Genomic DNA, 18,145 nt, shown 5'->3' with positions numbered 1-18,145 from the left:
CTAGTGTTCTGAGACATTCTACTTTAAGTTGTGGCCAAGTGAATAACCCTGGTTATAATTCTTTCAATTTAGAATGCAACTACAAATTTTTCAACAGTCTGGGGTGTCTCTTAGTTGACATTATGTTGGCAATTCCCAGTTCTTCTATTTGGGAATAGTCAGCATTCTGACATGAAGATATTCTTTGCTAAATCTTAATTTTTAATCAGAAAGTAAATGCAGGAAGCTTGCAATGTGAAGGATTGAATTTAGACAGTAGTTACTGAAGCACTCTGGTATTTTGATAGGTGATTCACTTCACACTGTAGAGCAGGGTAGTTCCACTCAAGTCCAATATGTTCATATTTTCTCACAAATAGGGTTATCAATATAGTATGCAAGATGTCAAAAACATGAGTTCTCATCATGACTTTCTTTCTATTATTCACATCCAAAATTATATATAGTCAAATTGTGTTAATTGAAGTAAACTGTAGGTTTCTAAATTTATTTTCATCCCATATCTGAAGGCCTTTGTTCCCTTCAGAATATTTGATCTATGCTGAAAGCCCACATAAAAATGTTGACACAGCATCAGCTGCTTTAACTGAGTGCCTATTTGGATGTACAAAGTTTGTTTTGTTTTTTAAAAAGAAATCCGTCCAGTGTCCAATTCTGTTTGAGAGCAGTTTGATTTTATAACTGTATCCTTTGGTTCATTGTGCTGTCCAAATTAGATAATATGAATACAAAAATATTTGTTTCTGTTGAATTCTTCCATGGTTAGGTTTTCGGGTCCTGATTTCCTGTCTCATTTTTGAATATAGCATTAGCATTTACTGTCCTTTTTTTCTGGTTACAGCATCTATATCAATAAAATTTTGTTTTTACTGGAATATTAGAGGTGCACTTAATCAATTTTGAGGTGAATAGTGCACTGTCAATTCTTGTGCTTCTTTTCTTTCAGTCTCCTGCTAAATAATCTTTTGGAAAGCTGGGACAACACTCCAGTCAAGGTAATTTCATTTATTTGAGTTATTTTCAATAGCAGTTAATTGCTTTAATGTTCAAACCAGAAAATGTTGTTTCAGCCATTTTTTTATTGCTTCTTCGGGTAGCATAATTTTTTTTGCATTCAAATGTCTTTTTTTGCCAGGGGTAATAATTGTAGCCATCGTTATAATTTATTTTTTTGCCTTGATTTGGAAAACCAGCGTTCTTTTGTTTCAGCTAGATATTAATTGGATTGGAAAGGAGAACTTCTTGTAGGTTGATGTAGGTTCTGACATAATCACCCAAAATTCAGGAATTTTAGAATTCCAAAAAAAATTGGAATTTTCCCTAACTTGAAAATTTGCAAAACTAGTACTGAGATAAGATGTCATTGTAATGAATTGTATATAACAAGGTTGTTTCTGCAATTACTGTTGAACAACTGATCTTCCATTGTACATTGAGTTGAGTGCTGTTTTGTGAAGATAGTCTTCTGCCATGTGTAAGAGTGGTGTCTTTTACTACTCCATTATGTCACTGGCTTTCTTGGTTTTATTTTTACATTTTCTTAACACTATATTATTCCAATAACTCAATCTTGCAATAAAATATATTGTTGGATATGCTTCTAATTTTGTGCTGCAAATCTAGTTCCAGGTGTATTAGTGGGGAGTTTGTTTCCTTTGTCATTTTTTTCTAAAGTAACAGATTTGTATTGAAATTATAAATTCAGTCAGCAAGTTTGAGGCATTTGCTTCACAATGTATGATAAAACTCCTTTTTTGAATATAGTCCCATCCAGACCATCTGCCATCGAGTAAAATGGTGCAGTCAGATTTTTCACTCACCATGTTATGTTCCCTGCTGTTCTAATGTGCATCTCCCCATGGAGAAAGCTCCCCCTCAGGCTGAGAAATTGAAGCAAGTTCCAAATCAACTGTGCTCGTGACCATACTCTGCTACCAATTAGAAAGGGTTGGCTGCAATCATGCTTAATTTTCTCTAGCAACATGCACATGTTTTACGTAGATTTACAATAATGAAACGCTCGATGTTGGTATTTAGAACTGTTGCACACATGGAGGATAATGCCACGTGCCTGCTTTGTTCCCATCTCCCTTCATTCTTCCTGCTCCATCCACCCGCATCACTGCACCAGCCTCATCTTTAACCATCCACCTCTTAACATGGTGAAAATGTAGTAGTTACTGTTTTCTTCCTCTGAATAAAGATGTAAGGGGATGAGAAGTAACGTGATTTCCATTTTGGAAGTAAAAGTTTTTTTTTCTAAAGCAGAAATGTTTTGGACCATTGGGAAAATGTGACTAAATGAGTGATCTTGTTGAATTTTCTTTGGTGTAATAGTGTCATTATTTTAAAAAATAACTTAATACTTTTGAGTTGAGAGAAAAAGCAAATCCCAAATAGTGCATTATGAAATATTTTCATGGAGATAAAATTACTGGTCTTAGTGGGAAAATATGACATTTAACTGTACTTTTACACAGGAAGATTCTGTGGACCTTTTAAAAATGGCCAGCCCCATCTCCAACAGATCCAATTTTGGCTGGTAGGGGAAAGGGTGGCAGAGCATGATTCACACAGGAGGGAAACTCAAACCCAGAGCCATTTAAACTCTGCTGAGTTCAAACAGACCCCATTTTGGCTGTTGCAAGGGCCTTAACCTGCAGTGTTGGGAGTCACGAATTGATGGAGTGGACGTAAATGCTTTTGAAAGTTGGATAAGGCTTATTATGATCTGGAGCTCTTTAAAAATCCCCATCTCTTTAAACTTGAAAAAACAGGCTGCTGCCATTACTGAAAGTTTTAAAATAAAGCCTCTGTTGGATTGCTTTGATTGACAGGCCATCTGCTACAGGTTAGGAAAAGAAACAATAGCATCTGGTCGTGCAGTTTCAATAAGGTTCTATGTTGGCATTCCCTAAGGGCTATTATGTCATTATGAATGCTTGACTGAGTTTCAAATACTATTATCTCAACAAGGGTTCTGGGTTGATAGCTGAATTGACAGTTTAAAAAGGCAATTAAAGGATGAGTTGTCTTTGACGTAGGGTCTGAGTAGAGGTTTATTTGAAATTGAGATTTGAAAGTTTTAAATGGGTTTCTTGAACGGGAGTTTTTATGATCGTGTTGGAGTGACAGCTATACTAGATTGTGAGAAGCTTATTTTTTTTTCCATTTCCACATGTTTCCTGAGGTCTGCTAAAGTGGATACTAGGTGAGCAGCTTTGAAGGGTATGAGGGGCCCTGGGGATTGGGTGAGGGGTGTGAGTTGGCCCCTCATGCCCCTCACCCAATCCTTGAGGCCCCTTATACCCTTAGTTCCATTGGGAGGGTGTAAGGGCTAGAGGGCCCAACAGCTTCTGAAGCAACAGGGATGAAATTCCAGAGAACGGAGGCTTTTCTAACTAGCCAGCCTAGGCACTTGCCTGCTCCAGTGGTGCCTGTGCTTTGCTTCCAGGGTTTGTGGGCTCAACTCCATCACACATCCACCTTCCCCATGGTACTGAAAATCTGCCCCTCAGTGACTGGAGCTATGGACCAAGACAGATTTTATGAATGTGTGCTGGGATAAAAAAACCTCTAATGTGGATGAGTATAGCCTATATTTTTAAACTTTGATAAATGAGCTTTTAATATTAAACATTCTTAATTGCAGGTGCAGAAAGCTCTGCAAGAAACTGTTCGTTCATTTAAAGTTACAAATGAAGAACTGTCTGGCAAAGGTGCCACAAATTCACAGGAAATACATGCCTGCAATACCGCATGCAACGTAAGAAGTTAAATTAAACGTAATACCTGCTCTTTTAGGTGTGTTGGAACAGGGAAATCCATATTATTCCGTTGTTGAGTTGTGTTGCACTCCCCTTGCCTGATTTGTAATCTAGCCTTTCCAGTTATAGCTTCAGAATCTCCTGAAACGATAATTCTTTCTGATCCCACCTTTTGCCTATGGAGTTCTCAAGGGATCTACCCTTGTCCCTCCTATTTTCATTTTCATGCTGTCCCTTGGCAACAGCATCTGATATGACATCTACTTCTACATATGCACTGACAACACCCAGCTCTATCTCACCTTCAAAAGCTCAGTTCGGCTTCTTGTCCAACATCCAGCCCTGCATGAGCTGAAATTTCCTTAGGTTAAACACTTGAAGATTGAAGCCATTGTCTTTGGCTCCCACCATAAATTCTCTTCCCTGGCCATTGTCTTAGGCTGACCCAGATTGTTCGCAATCCTGGCATCTTTACTGATTTTAAAACTGAGCTTCTAACCCTGTGTCCTTTTACATCATAATGGTCATCTACTTCCACTATTAATATTGGCAGTATCTGCACAAACCTCGATCTTTCTTTTTGCTCGTAAAAGCCTCATTCATACATTTGTTACCCCTGACTCAGCTGTAGTAATGCTTTCATTTCTCACCCTCCATAAACTGGAGGGTATCTGAAACTATTGCCTGTACCTTAACTCGCATCTAAGACCTGTTCAACCCTCAGAACTTGTGTTCTTCCAAATCTGGTCTCTTGTGCAACCTGCATTTCTTTCAACCCACCTTTGCCTGCTATGCCTTCAGCTGTCTAGGCCCTAAGTTCTTTAATTCCTTTTAAAATCTCTTTTCAAGATGCTTTTTCAAAATCAAACTCTGACCAAGCTTTTAGTCACCCATCCTAATATCTCCTCCTTCGACTTGGTGTCAGTTTTTCTTTGATTATGCTCCTGTGAAGTATCTTGTGATATTTGCAGTACATTAGAAACACTACATAAGTTCAAGTTGTCAGGATTACTGGTTTCTGCTCGTTTCCCTAATTAACAAGTTTTTATTTTTTTTTAAACGTTGTGATGGTTATTAACTCTCTTCTCAATTTTCAAGAACCTCCTGCAGAAGTTGAAAGGCGGTGGCTTCCCATGGTTTCGTCTGCTACTTGTGCTAATGATTTTTGCTGTAGGCTTTGTGATGCATGATATCAGAACACACGGATCCTTCAATGGTTCGTAAATCTGTGTATTGTCATCATTGAATGTTACTACTTTTGGTGAAGTTCAATACTTCGACCGCAAGGAAGTATTGCAAAAACCAAATACTATGTTGTTCACAATCAATAATTGCATTAAGGTTCATGTTTTCCCTCAGGGGATGAGGAAAAACATGAGAACCTTAATCATGGGTTGAGCTCTGATATTTGTTATTGTTTAAAAAGTTCATTTTAATAAAACACTGAATATTACACTAACTCATTCAAAATTAAACATCTGTAGCCTTAAGGTGGCTTTTGCTGTGCTTTCAAAGTTTTTCGTTTAGATATTTTAAATCTCTAAGGTGACTCCCTATGTCATTGCTTATGGCTGGAGTGGTACAGACCTTTCATTGAAGGAAAAACTTGTATTATAATCCAACCAATTTAAGTCTTCTATTTATTTCTCTTAAATATTATCTAATTTAAATAGAACAATATGTTGAACAGGCTATTTTTGACTTGATATTGAATAATGAGACGAGGTTAACTCTTCTCTGAAATTCCTTTAAAAGTGATTATAAAATTTTGTATTACGTTTGAGTGAAGTGGTTAGGTCGGAAATTTGGGTTTTGTTTTAAACAAGGCCAATTACAGAGATATGGGAGCAGACCTGGATGATGGAGATCCAAAGATACAATGGTAGGTAATCAATAGCAAACATTTAAAAATTTCATAATTCTCAATTCTTAATGAAACAGCATTCCCTTGAGAAATCAAACTTCGCTGGAAAAGTGGTACAAGCACGGCTAACTAGAGAAGTAAGGATAGTATTTAAGAGATTTACGATGTTGCCAAAAAAAACCTGATTGAGCTCGAGGACTGAGAGGCTTGTGAAAGTCAGCAAAGGATAACCAAGCAATTGATAGGAGGAAGAAAATTAATGGGGTAATGGCAAGAAGTACAAAAACAGGCTGTAAGAACTTCTGTAAGTACATAAAAAGGAAGAAATTAGTGAAGGTAAATGTGAACCCCTTGGAGGCAAAGAGCGGATAAATTAGAATGGAATAGGAAATGACTCATGTTAAATATTTTGTCTGTCCTTACTGATGAAGGTATAGAACGTGCCTGAAAATTTTGGGAACCAAGGATCTAATGAGAATAACTTAAAAGTAATTAATATTAGTAAAGAAATAGTACTGGAGGAATTAATGGTACCAAAAGCTGACAAATCCCCTGGACTTGATGGTCTGCAGCATTGGGTCTTAAGAGGCAGCTGCAGTGAAGGTGGATGGATTGCCTTGGCTTGGATTCTCCAGAATTTCCTAGATTCTAGAGTGGTCCCTGTAGATTGGAAGGTAGCAAATGTAATACCTGATTAAGGCTCACATAATATATTAGCATGGATTGATTAACAGACAGAAAACAGAGTCAAAAACCTGGCCATTTTCAGAATGGAAGTGTGTAACTACTGGAGTGCCTCAAGGGTCAGTGCTCGGGTCTCAGTATTTCGAATTGACTCGGATGAGGGGACCAAGCGCAGTTTGCTGATTATACAAAACTTGAGTGGGAAAGTAAGTTGTGAAGCTGTAAAAGGGATATGGTGTAAATGAGTGGGTGGTAGATGAAATATGGCAAGCATGAAATGATCTACTTTGGACTGTCCTTTGAAAAGGAACAATATGCACAGTTATGGGGAGAAGGCAAGAGAATGGCACTAGGTGAATTGCTCATTTGGAAAGCTGGTGCAGACACGATGGGCCAAAAGGCTTCCTGCGCTGTAACAATTCTGTGATAGTCTATGCCCTTAGGGATTTACAGTATCGGGTCCAGGGGATTTGTCAACACTTTACTCCCATTTAACTCTTTCCACACCCCCCCCCCCAACCCAGTACTTTTTTTTTTACTAATACTACTAATTTTTTAAAATTCCATCACGCTCCTGAATTGAACATTGTGGGTCAGAAGGTGAACTACGCCCAGCCTTTGCTCTTCCAACAACAGCTGTTTGGCTAGAACTTTTTTTTTAGAGGCGCTATTAGGCTACTGGACATATAATGTAGGCTACCAATAGCGGAAAGGAGGGAGAGCAGGAAATTTGCAGCGAAATTACAGAAAGATGAAGAACTACTGAGTAGTGATAATGAACTTCAATTATCTTGATACAGACAGAGATAGTAACATTGTAAAGAGCATAGAGAGGGAGGTATTCCGAAAGAGTGTACAAGAGAATCTGAGTGTTTCCAGCACAACAAGGGAGGAAGTAATTTTGGAACTAGTTCTGAGAAATTGAGTGGAGCATGATTTGGCAAGTGCACAGTGATCATATAACATAAGCTTTGGAATAGCTGTGGAAAGGACAAAGTACAATTGAACATAAAATGTATAATTGGAGGAAGGCTAACTTCCATGAGTTGAAAAGGATTTTTTAATTTATTCTTTCTTGGGCTGTGGACATAATTGGCTAGGCCAGGATTTATTGCCCATCCATAATTGCCCTTGAGGTGGTGGTGAGCCAGAACTGCTGCAGTCCATATGGTGTAGGTACACCCACAGTGCTGTTAAGAAGGGAGCACCAGAATTTTGACCCAGCGACAGTGAGGGAACAGCAATACAGTTCCGAGGTGTGTGGCATTAGAGGAGAACTTGCAGCTGGTGTTCCCTTGTCCTTCTAGGTGCTAGAGGTTGTGGGCTTGGAAAGTGTCGTTGAATGAGCCTTAGTGAGTTGCTGCAGTGTGTCTTGTGGATAGTACATCCTGCTACCATTGTGCGTTGGTGGTGGAGCAAGTGAATGTTTTAAGATTGTGGATCGGGGCCAATCAAGTGGGTTGGTTTGTCCTGGATGGTGTCGAGCTACTTGAGTGTTGTTGGAGCTGCACTCACCCAAGCAAGTGGAGAGTATGCCATCACACTCCTGACTTGTGCCTTGTAGATGGTGGATAGGCTTTGGAGGAGTCAGGAGATGCGTTACTCGCTACGGTATTCCTAACCTTTGGTCCGCTTTTGTAACAACAGTATTTAGAATGTTGGTTCAGTTCAGTTTCTGGTCAATGGTAACCCCAAGGTGGTTGTTAGTGGGGGATTCAGTGATGATAATGTCATTGAACTATCATGCGGAGATGGTTAAATTTTGTCTTGTTAACCTTAGAAGCTTGGAATGAAAAATTTAGGCAAAACAGTAATTGAACGATGGGAAGCCTTCAAAGAGAAGATTTGGGTGTGGAGTTGATGCATTCCTTTGAGGGAGGATGGAAAAGCATTCAAAGCTGGAATTCCTGGACAGATAAAGATTTAGATACTAAACTAAAACTGAAAAGGGAGCTTTATGACAATTATACAATTCATCACAAGTACAGAGGGCATCAAAAAGGGAATAGGAAGGGGTAAAGAGAATATTAGAATACATCAGCAGTTAACATAAAAGGTAACCTAGTGGTTTGTTTGTTATAAAAAAATTATCAGAGGAAGAAAGGGGCCAATTAGGGACCAAAAGGAAATATTCTTGGAGGCAGGGAATATGGCTGGGTAAGTGAACGAAAAGGGCCTTCAAAAAGGATGCTCATCCAGACATGATGGGCTGAATGGCCATCTCCTGCACTGTAACAGTTGTGATTCTGGGTATTTTGGCAGCATTTTTTTCTGGTGAAGACAGATGTAGCAGTAAAGGAGGAGGCAGTAGCATTATTGGATGGAATAAAAAAAGATAGACTATCAGGTAAGGTTTCATCTTTGGATGCAATTGTCAATTTGGATGCGAGTATTGCCTGGTTCTGAGGTTTGTTTTCTTGTTTCTGCTCACTTATTTGCATATTGATGGATGCAAAAACTGCTGTGAACTAGTGCAATCTGGGAGCATTTTAAAGAGTAGTTTATTTTTAAAAATTGTAAATATTGCTTGATATATTTGGGCATGGACTATTAAGGAGGTTCTGCTGGAAGAATTTGAATAGTTAGGAGCTAAATTTTAAAAAGCAGAACCTCCAAGGTGGTAATCACTGGATTACTACCTGAGCCATGGGCAAACTGGCATAGGGTAAATAAAGTCAAGGAGTTAAATGCGTGACTCAAAGATTGGTGTGGGAGGAATGGATTTCAGTTCATGGGGCACTGGCATCAGTACTGGGAGTAAAAGGGAGCTGTTCCGGTGGGGCAGGCTTCACTTGAGCCATGCTGGGACCAGTGACCTGGCTAACCGAATTACTAGGGCTTTAAACTAAATTGGGCAGGGAGAGGGTTCTGGAAAGGGGATACGTGGGCTTACAAAGCAAAAGGACATGGCAGCCTTGCAGGGCAGCTATTTAGCTAATACCCAGAGTGTGATGGGAAGGGACAGAGTGTACAAACATAAAAAAGCAGCAAATAAGGTCAAAAGGGGGGAAAAAGTGGTAAAAAGGCAAAATGAATGGCTCTTATTTAAATGCAAGTAGTATTTGGAACAAAATAAATGAACTAACGGCACAAATAGAGGTTAATAGGTATGATCTTGTGACCACGACTCCGTAATGGCTATAAGCAGATCAAAGTTGGGAACTAAATATTCAGGGCTTTGTGACTTTTCAAAAGGACAGGCAGGAAGGAAAGGATGGTGGGCCAGCTTTGTTAGTATGAGATGGAATAAGTACGATAGCAAGAAAGGATTTTGGATCAGAAGATGTAGAATCCATATGGGTGGAGGTAAGAAATAATAAGGGGAAGAAGTCACTGGTGGGAGTAGTGTATAGGCCCCTGAACAGTAGCTATACTGTAGGACAGAGATTAAATTAAATTAAAAGATAAAGGAAATGATGAGGGCATGTAAAAAAAAAGGCAGTATCTTAATCATGGGTGACTTTAATCTTCATGTAAATTTGGAAAATCAAATTGGCAGAGGTCGCCACGAGCAAGAATTCATAGTGTATTTGAGACAGTTTCCTAGAACAATATGTTGTGGATCCAACCAGGGATCAGGCTATTTTGAATCTGGTAATGTGTAATGAGGTAGGTTTAATAAATGATCTGAGTAAAAGATACCCTAGGAAACAGTGACCATAATATGGTAGAATTTAACATTCAGTTTGAAAGCGAGAAACTTGGGTTGGAAACAACTGTGCTAAACTTAAATAAGGGTAATGACAAAGGAATGAGGGCAGAGTTGGCTGGAGTGGACTGGGATAGGATTGTAGCAGAAAAAAGTTTGAACAATGGCAGACGTTTAAGAAAATAGTTCACAATTCACAACAAAGATACTTCCCAGTGAGGAAGAAGAATTCAAGGAAAGGGATAAGCCTACCATGGTTAATCAAGGGAGTTAAGGATAGTATCAAATTAAAAGAAAAGACATACAATGTGGCAAGGATTAATGGTAAGCCAGAGGACTGGGGAAGTTTTAAAAACTAACAAAAGATGACCAGAAAAATAATAGAGGGGGAAAATAAACCTTGAGGGTAAATCAGCAAATAATATAAAAACAGACATTAAGAGCTTCTTCAAATGTATAAAAAAGGAAGAGAGGCGCCAAAGTGAACATAGGCCCCTTAGAGAATGAAGCTGGGAAAATAATAATGGGGAACCAGGAAATGGCAGAGGAGCTGAATAAATATTTTGCTTTAGTTTTCACAGTAGAAGACACTAATAGCATTCCAATACTAAATAATAAAAGGACAAAAGAGGGGAGGAAATAAATACAATAACTATCACTAAAGAAAAAGTACTATGGAAACTAATGGGGCTGTAGGCTGATAAATCCCTTGGACCTGGTGGGTTGTATCCTGGGATATTGAAGGAAGTAGCTCCAGAGGTGGTGGATGCACTGGTGGTAATCTTCCAAGAATCCTTAAACTCTGGGAAAACCCCAGAAGATTTGAGAACTGCAAATGTAACATTCAAAAAAGGAGGGAGGCAAAAAAACAGGTAACTGTAGGCCAGTTAGCTTAACATCTATCATTGGGAAATGCTTATTAATAACATCTATTATAAAGGATGTAATAGCAGAGCAATTAGAATTACATAATCTAGTCAAGCAGAGACAGCATGGCTTCATGAAGGGGAAATCATGCCTGACAAATTTATTAGAATTCTTTGAGGTAACTAGCAGGATAGATAAAGGGGAACCAGTAGATGTAATATATTTGGATTTACAAAGGGTGTTCGATAAGGCCACCCCAGTAGTAACAGGTAGTGCAGAGGATATAGAGAAGGAGGAACTTAGAACAATTACCATCACTAGAGAAAAAGTACTGAGCAAACTATTGGGATTAAAGAGTGACAAGTCCCCAGGACCTGATGGCCTACATCCCAGGGTCTTAAAGGAAGTGACAACAGAGGTATAATATTCCAAAATTCCCTGGATTCTGCAAAGGTTCTAGTGGTTTGGAAAAATACTAATATTAACACCCTTATTCAAAAAGGGGGAGTCAGAAAGTAGGAAACTATAGACCAGTTTAACGTCTGTTGTTGGGAAATTGTTGGAATTCATTATTAAGGAAGTAGTAATGGGGTATTTGGAAAGTCAAAATGCAATCCATCGGAGTAAGCGTGGTTTTATGAAGAGTCAATCATGTTTGACTAATTTGCTGGAGTTCTTTGAAGATGTGACAAGCAAAGTGGATAATGGGGATCCTGTAGATATAGCATATCTGGATTTCCAGAAGGCCTTTGATAAGGTGCCACACAAAAGATTAATACACAAGATAAGATCACGGAGTTAGGGGTAATATATTAGCTTGGATAGAGGATTGGCTAACCAACAGAAAGCAGGGTTGGGATAAATGGACCTTTTTCTGGATGGCAAGCTGTAACTAGTGGGGTGCCACAGGGTTCGGTCCTTGGGGCCCCAAATATTTACAATCTATATCAATGACTTGGATTCAGGGATAGAAGGTACTATAGCTAAACTTGCAGATGACACCAAAATAGGTGTGAAAGTAAGTTGCAAGGAAGAAATAAGAAATTTTACAAATGGATATGGGCAGGTTAGGTGAATGGGCCAAAATTTGGCAGATGGAGTTTAACGTGAATAAGTGAGAGGTTATCCATTTTGGTCGGAAGAATAAAAAGGCGACTTATTATTTAAATTGAGAGAAACTTCAGAATGCTTCAGTGCAGAGGGATCTTGGTGTCCTCGTGCATGAATCACTGAAAGCTAGTATGCAAGTACAGCAGGTAATAAGGAAGGCAAATGGAATTTTGGCATTTATTGCTAAAGGAATAGAGTATAAAAATAGGGAAATGCTGTTGCAACTGTGCAAGGCATTGGTGAGACCGCACCTGGAGCACTGTGCACAGATTTGGTCCCCTTGAGGAAGGATGTAGTTGCACTGGAGGCAGTTCAGAGGAGGTTCACTAGATTGATTCCAGAGATGCGGGGCTTGTCTTATGAGGAGAGATTGAGCAGCTTAGGCCTACACTTGCTAGAGTTTAGAAGGATGAGAGGAGATCTAATTGAGGTATATAAGATGCTAAAGGGAATAGACAAAGCAGATGTGGAGCGGATGTTTCCCCTTGTGGGGCATTCTAGAACAAGAGGCCATAATTTTAGGCTAAGAGGTGTTAGATTTAAATCAGATGAGGAGGAATTACTTTTCTCAAAGGGTCGTGATTCTGTGGAATTCACTATCTGAGTGCCGTGGATGCCGGGATGCTGAGTAAATTTGAGGAGATAGACAGATTTTAAATTAGTAATGGGTCGAAAGGCTATGGGGAGAGGGCGGGAAATTGGAGTTGAGGCCAAAATGACATCAGCCATGATCGTAATGAATGGCGGGGCAGACTCCAGGGGCTGAATTGCGTACTCCTGCTCCTAGTTCTTATCATTAGGCTACTTAAGATAAGAGCCCATGGTGTTGGGGGAAGTATATTAGCATGGATAGAGGATTGTCTAACTAATAGAGAGTTGGAATAAGGGGGCCATTTTCAGGATGGCAACCTGTAACTAGTGGAGATTACAGATTATGGAAGTGAATGTACTGTCGCCAAATTTGTGGATGATACAAAAATAGGTGGGAAGGCAAGTGGTGAGGATGACACAAGGAGTCTACAGAGGGCTCTCGACAGATTAAGTGAGTGGGCAAAAACGTGGCAGATGGAATATGATGTGGGCAAATGTGAAGTTATGCACTTTGGCAGGAAGAATAGAGGAGCTGAATACTATTTAAATGGAGAAAGAGGGATTTGGGAGTCCTTGTGCATGAATCCCAAAAAATGAACATACAAGTTCAACAGGTAGTGGGGAAGGCAAATGGAATGTTCCTTTATTTCAAAGAGAATGGAGTTTAGAAATAGGCAAGTCTTGATAAAACTATAGAAAGCACTAGTTAGACCAGACCTAGAATACTCTGAATAGTTTTGGTCCCCTTATCTAAGGAAAGATATACTGACATTGGAGTCAATCCAGAGAAGTTTCACCAGGTTGATCCTGGGGATGGAGGGATTTTCTTATGAGGAGAGGTTGAGCAGGTTGGACCTGTATGGAGTTTAGAAGAATGAGAGGCAACCTTATTGAAACATACAAGATTCTTAGGGGGCTTGACAGGGTAGATGCTGAGAGGTTGTTTCCCCTTGTGGGAGAGTCTAGGACCAGAGGGCATAACCTCAGAGTAAGCGGTTGCCCATTTAAGACAGATGAGGAGGAATTGCTTGAGGGTAGTTCATCTGTGGAATTCTTTACTGCAGAGGGCTGTAGAAGCTGGGTCTTTTAAGTATATTCGAGGCTGAGATAGACAGATTTTTAATCAGTAAGGGAATCAAGGGTTATGGGAAAAGGCAGGAAAGTGGAGTTGAGGATTATCAGATGAGCCATGATCTCATGGAATGGCGAGCAGACATGATGGGCCAAATGGCCGCCTTCTCCTACATCTTATGGTCTTATTGGTGGAGGAAGCACTAATGTGGGTGGAAGTTGTCTGATGTGGAGACCTGCCCACACTGCTTTGAGATTGTCCTCGTGGGAGGAGTGCTATGCACAAATTTTTATCAGCTGCTCAAGCGGATAAAGCGACTGCAGCGGCTTTCAGTTAACCCCAGCAAACAGTAAAATGACAAATGGAAATCTCATCAGACAGCAGCTCGTCCATTAACGTCATATAGTTACGTGAGGGTGTACTGGCTTAATGGCATGTATGCATGTTGATGTCATTGCTGCATGTGCACAGGGGTGCTAGCGCTGGGTGCAGCAGTGTGACACCATTGGTTTTCTGCACATGCATGGACCAGTGTGCATGCACAGACATGTTTTGGCAGTCATCTTCTGTTGACAGGAGACAGTGTTGATTCATCCAGGGATATGAGTAGGGCTGACTGCTATTAATTATTTTTAAACTGGTGCAAAAGATCACAAATTCAGCTTGTGCTGAACGTAATTTGTGCTTAAAATTGTGTGATCTTTTGCACGTATTATGCTGATTTGAGTCAATTGTGGTTAAAAATAGCAGTGCTGGGGAGACGATAGCATAGTGGTATTGTCACTGCATTCATAATCCAGAGACCCAGGTTAATGCTCTGGGGACCTGGGTTTGAATCCAGCCATGGCAGATGGCGGAATTTGAATTCAATAAAAATGATGGCCATGAAACCATTCTCCATTGTTCTAAAAACCCACCTGGTTCACTAATGTCCTTCAGGGAAGAAAATCTGCTGTCCTCAGCTGGTCTCGTGACTCCAGACCCACAGCAATGTAGTTGGCTCTTAAATGCCCTCTGAACAAGGGCAGTTAGGGATGGGCAATAAATACTGGTCTAGCTAGCAACTCCCATATCCCAAAGATGAATTTTTAAAAAATCTGGCAGAAACTCTACCCCAAGGTGCTTGCAGTTGGCAGGCCCAGTGTCACTTGGTCGAGGTAGGATGCATTCTCGGTTACTGAGTCATGGTGGAAATTATGGAGGCTCTTGCTACAATCTCTTTGGATATTCAATTCTCTTTGGATATGCAGGTGCTGCCGGAGGATTGCAAATGCTTAGAGGAAAAGTGAGATGGATAAAGTTAGCCACTATGGGTCAGTTAATCTAACATTGGTGGTGAGAAAACTCCTTGAGACATTTTATCTGGGGCAAATTTAACTGGCACTTGGAAAGTTTTATGGACTAATGAATGAAAGTCAGCATAGTTTGTTAGGCCAATAGTTTATAACTGACTTGGTCAAGGTCATCCTAGTAACGTAGAGGGTTGATGGGGATACGGTATGTTTGTGGATTTTCAAAAGGCATCTGACAAAATACCATGTATAGACTTGTTAGCAAATTAAAGCCCATGGGATTTGAGGGGATAGTGGTAGCTTGGATACAAAATTGGCAGAGGGTCAGAAAGCAGAGTAGTGGTGCATAGTTATTTTTCTGGTTGGAAGGAGATTTGCAGTGGTATTCCCAGAAGTCATGTTGGGACCACTGCTCTTTTTGATGTATATTAATGACTGTGCTTATGGCATAACTTTGAAGTTGGCAGATGATAGGAAATATGAAATGTAAATGATGAGGATAGTAACAGAACTCAGGAGCATATGGACAGACTTGTGAAATGGGTAGACTCATGATGGAGGAAATTTAGCACAAATGATAACTATTTTAAAGGAGGTGCTGGAAGTAGACTTGGGAGTGTATGTATACAAATATTTGAAAGTGGGAGGACAAGTTGAAAAGGTTTTTAAAGCATATGGGATCATTTATGAATAGAGGCATGGAGTACAAAACAAGGAAATTATCCTAGTATCTTGAAACATTATTTGGACCTCAGGGGTGTTCTCAATTCTGGTCACATTTTGGGAAAGATGTGAGGTGTTAGAGAAGGTGCAGTTGAGATTTAGAAGAATGGTTCCAGGACTCTGCAGCAAGATTAGAGTTGCTCTCCTTGGAGCAGAGAAGACTGAGGAGACTTGATAGACCAAATAGTGAAACTCCTTCCAGTAACAAAGATCAGTAATCAGAAGACACAAGTTTATGGTGATTGGCAAAAAATAGAGGTGTGAAGAAGAAACACTTGACAGTGCTTTTTTTTTTATGCTATCTGTAGTGCGCTGCCTGAAAAAGTAGTGGAAGTAGATCCAATAGGAATATACAAAAGAGAACTGAATAAATACTTGATGAGGAAGAATATTACAGGGCTTTGGGGAAAGAGCAGGAGAATAGCATTAATTGGTTAGCTTTACCAAAGATCCAGCACAGACATTATGGGCTGAATAGTTGCCTATATCATTCCATAATTCAATGAAAGCACCAACCTCCGTCTTTGTTCATGAGCCTTATGAATTGGGCTTTGAGGTGCGCATTCGTCTTCCTTTCCAACCTTTTAAGAAGTTTCTGGCTTCTGTCGATAATGCAACTCTTCCATCCTTATTTAATATGCTGTCAAACCCTTTGCAATCTGTCTTGCTGAAATGGTGCTGATCTTTTAGCTTTTAGATGAAAAGCTTGTTTAAGATATTTGATTAAGCAGTAATTTAAATGTGTGGACATATGACTTAAATTAGTGTACTTTAATTTTCAATTTATTTGATCTGGGGTACAGTACTGCCATAATAAAAACAGAAAATGCTGGAAAAACTCAGGTCTGGCAGCACCTGTGGAGAAAGAAAGTGTTAACGTTTTGAGTCTGTATGACTCTTCCTCAGACCTCTGACAGACCTGCCGAGTTTTTCCAGCATTTTGTTTTATTTCAGATTTCTAGCATCCGCAGTATTTTGCTTTTATTACAGTACTGCCATGCATGGTTTCATCTGTTTATGATTACAGAGCACGTTTTATTTTGATGTAATAGTATCTATTCCTAGTCATGAATGTTGCATTCAAACTGGATGCACAAATTGCAACAAGTACAGTCAATTATGCTCTATATTTGAGAACTTGAAATTGCATAGCTTACTTTTATTGGTTATTTTCCACCAGCAATTCAATGAAATCTTCAAGTTGTTCTAAATGCTTGCTTGATAAATTGAAAGTTGAGGGATGCAATGGAGGTTTCTAGCAGATTCCTTCCAGGCAAATAAAATTTGAAAGCTGCGTAGCTATGACAGCATCCCTCTGGTGGAAATAGTCTCCAAATCTGGCTGCAGGAGTGTGCAGAGTTGGGTGATAGCTCCTACTGGGAATGTGTAAGTTACACTGGCAATCTTCAACCTCACCTGAAAATAGAGAAATTATGAACATCCATCAATGGACACAGCTACTGACCTCCTATGAAGAACAGATTTAGGTAACTGGCAGGATTGTCCAATGATCAGAGAAGAATAGCACGAACAGTAATGCACATTCTAACTGGTTTCCCAAGCAGTGCCCATCAGGCACTACTTATGCCTCAGTCATATTGTGGGCAGGACTTTCCACCAACATAAAATTATCATGAGCTTTGCATGCATTCCCTATAGGGTCAGTGGACTTCAGAGCCACTTGGCACACTACGTGTAGTTCTCCTCAGGGCTCCATGGTTAAAGATGTGAAGAACTGATGCCTCCAGATACACATGTAGGCTGACATTGTACATTGCTGTTTTCCCCTGATTTCGTTGGACAATCATGCCAACTACCTAAAGGTGTTCTGCATATTAGTTCTTTGGGAAATTTTAAACAGCAGAAACTCCAGCTCGAGGTATCATTTGAGATAGAATTCAATTTAATTATAAGCTGAACACTTTTCATAAGCTATTCACTTACTGTGCCCTGAACTGGTTGAAACCGGTGACTCCTGTAATGGAGAAATATGTGAATTCCATTGTTGCTGACTAACCCTATTCACCCAATTTTTCTTCTTAGCGTCATCTTCTGCTGATGTCCTAAGGCAGTCCGGAATAATGTCTGTGTCTCAGCAGGCTTGGAATAAAATATCTCATTATTCCAAACGGGGATACAGGTTCGTGCAGAGTGGATGTGTATATGACCAAGATTGTCCTTTACCACTTTTTTTTTCAGCTGTTCCTTCGCACAAAATAAAGCTGAACATGTACACTTAGATATTATCTATTACATATCAAAAGTATTTTGTCTTGTCCTTGTTGGCGATTAGTCACACTTACTTCCTGTAACATCACGCAGTTGATTACCATTTTTCTTTAGTAACTGAAATTTCCAAAGTCTGAAATAATATAGACATTAAACATTACACTAACAGACAATTAAGCTTCTCTATAAAGATTTTTTTACTTGAATACCTCTTGAATATATTGATGGAAATGTCTGATTTTGAACTTGAAACATTATTTTACCAAGGGGTATGTTATGTCTTGTATGTTATGTCAT

General features: G+C 39.5%; 1 protein-coding gene across 3 annotated transcripts in view; it reads left to right on the top strand.

The window, feature by feature from the left end:
* Positions 1 to 18,145, top strand: part of tmem214 (transmembrane protein 214) — a 60,463-nt gene that overhangs the window by 33,661 nt on the left and 8,657 nt on the right. For 2 of the 3 annotated variants that reach the window (XM_041187960.1, XM_041187958.1), the window contains 4 exons: positions 947 to 995; positions 3,653 to 3,766; positions 4,866 to 4,983; positions 17,663 to 17,759. In XM_041187960.1, the coding sequence (XP_041043894.1) occupies positions 947 to 995; positions 3,653 to 3,766; positions 4,866 to 4,983; positions 17,663 to 17,759 (378 nt within the window). The remainder of the gene's footprint in view (positions 1 to 946; positions 996 to 3,652; positions 3,767 to 4,865; positions 4,984 to 17,662; positions 17,760 to 18,145) is intronic. The other variant, XM_041187959.1, reaches the window with a different exon arrangement.

The sequence above is a fragment of the Carcharodon carcharias genome, chromosome 5 (assembly GCF_017639515.1).
Source record: "Carcharodon carcharias isolate sCarCar2 chromosome 5, sCarCar2.pri, whole genome shotgun sequence".
NCBI lineage: Eukaryota > Metazoa > Chordata > Chondrichthyes > Lamniformes > Lamnidae > Carcharodon > Carcharodon carcharias.
Note: the sequence above shows the minus strand (reverse complement) of the source record. Positions and strands in the feature narration are given on the sequence as shown.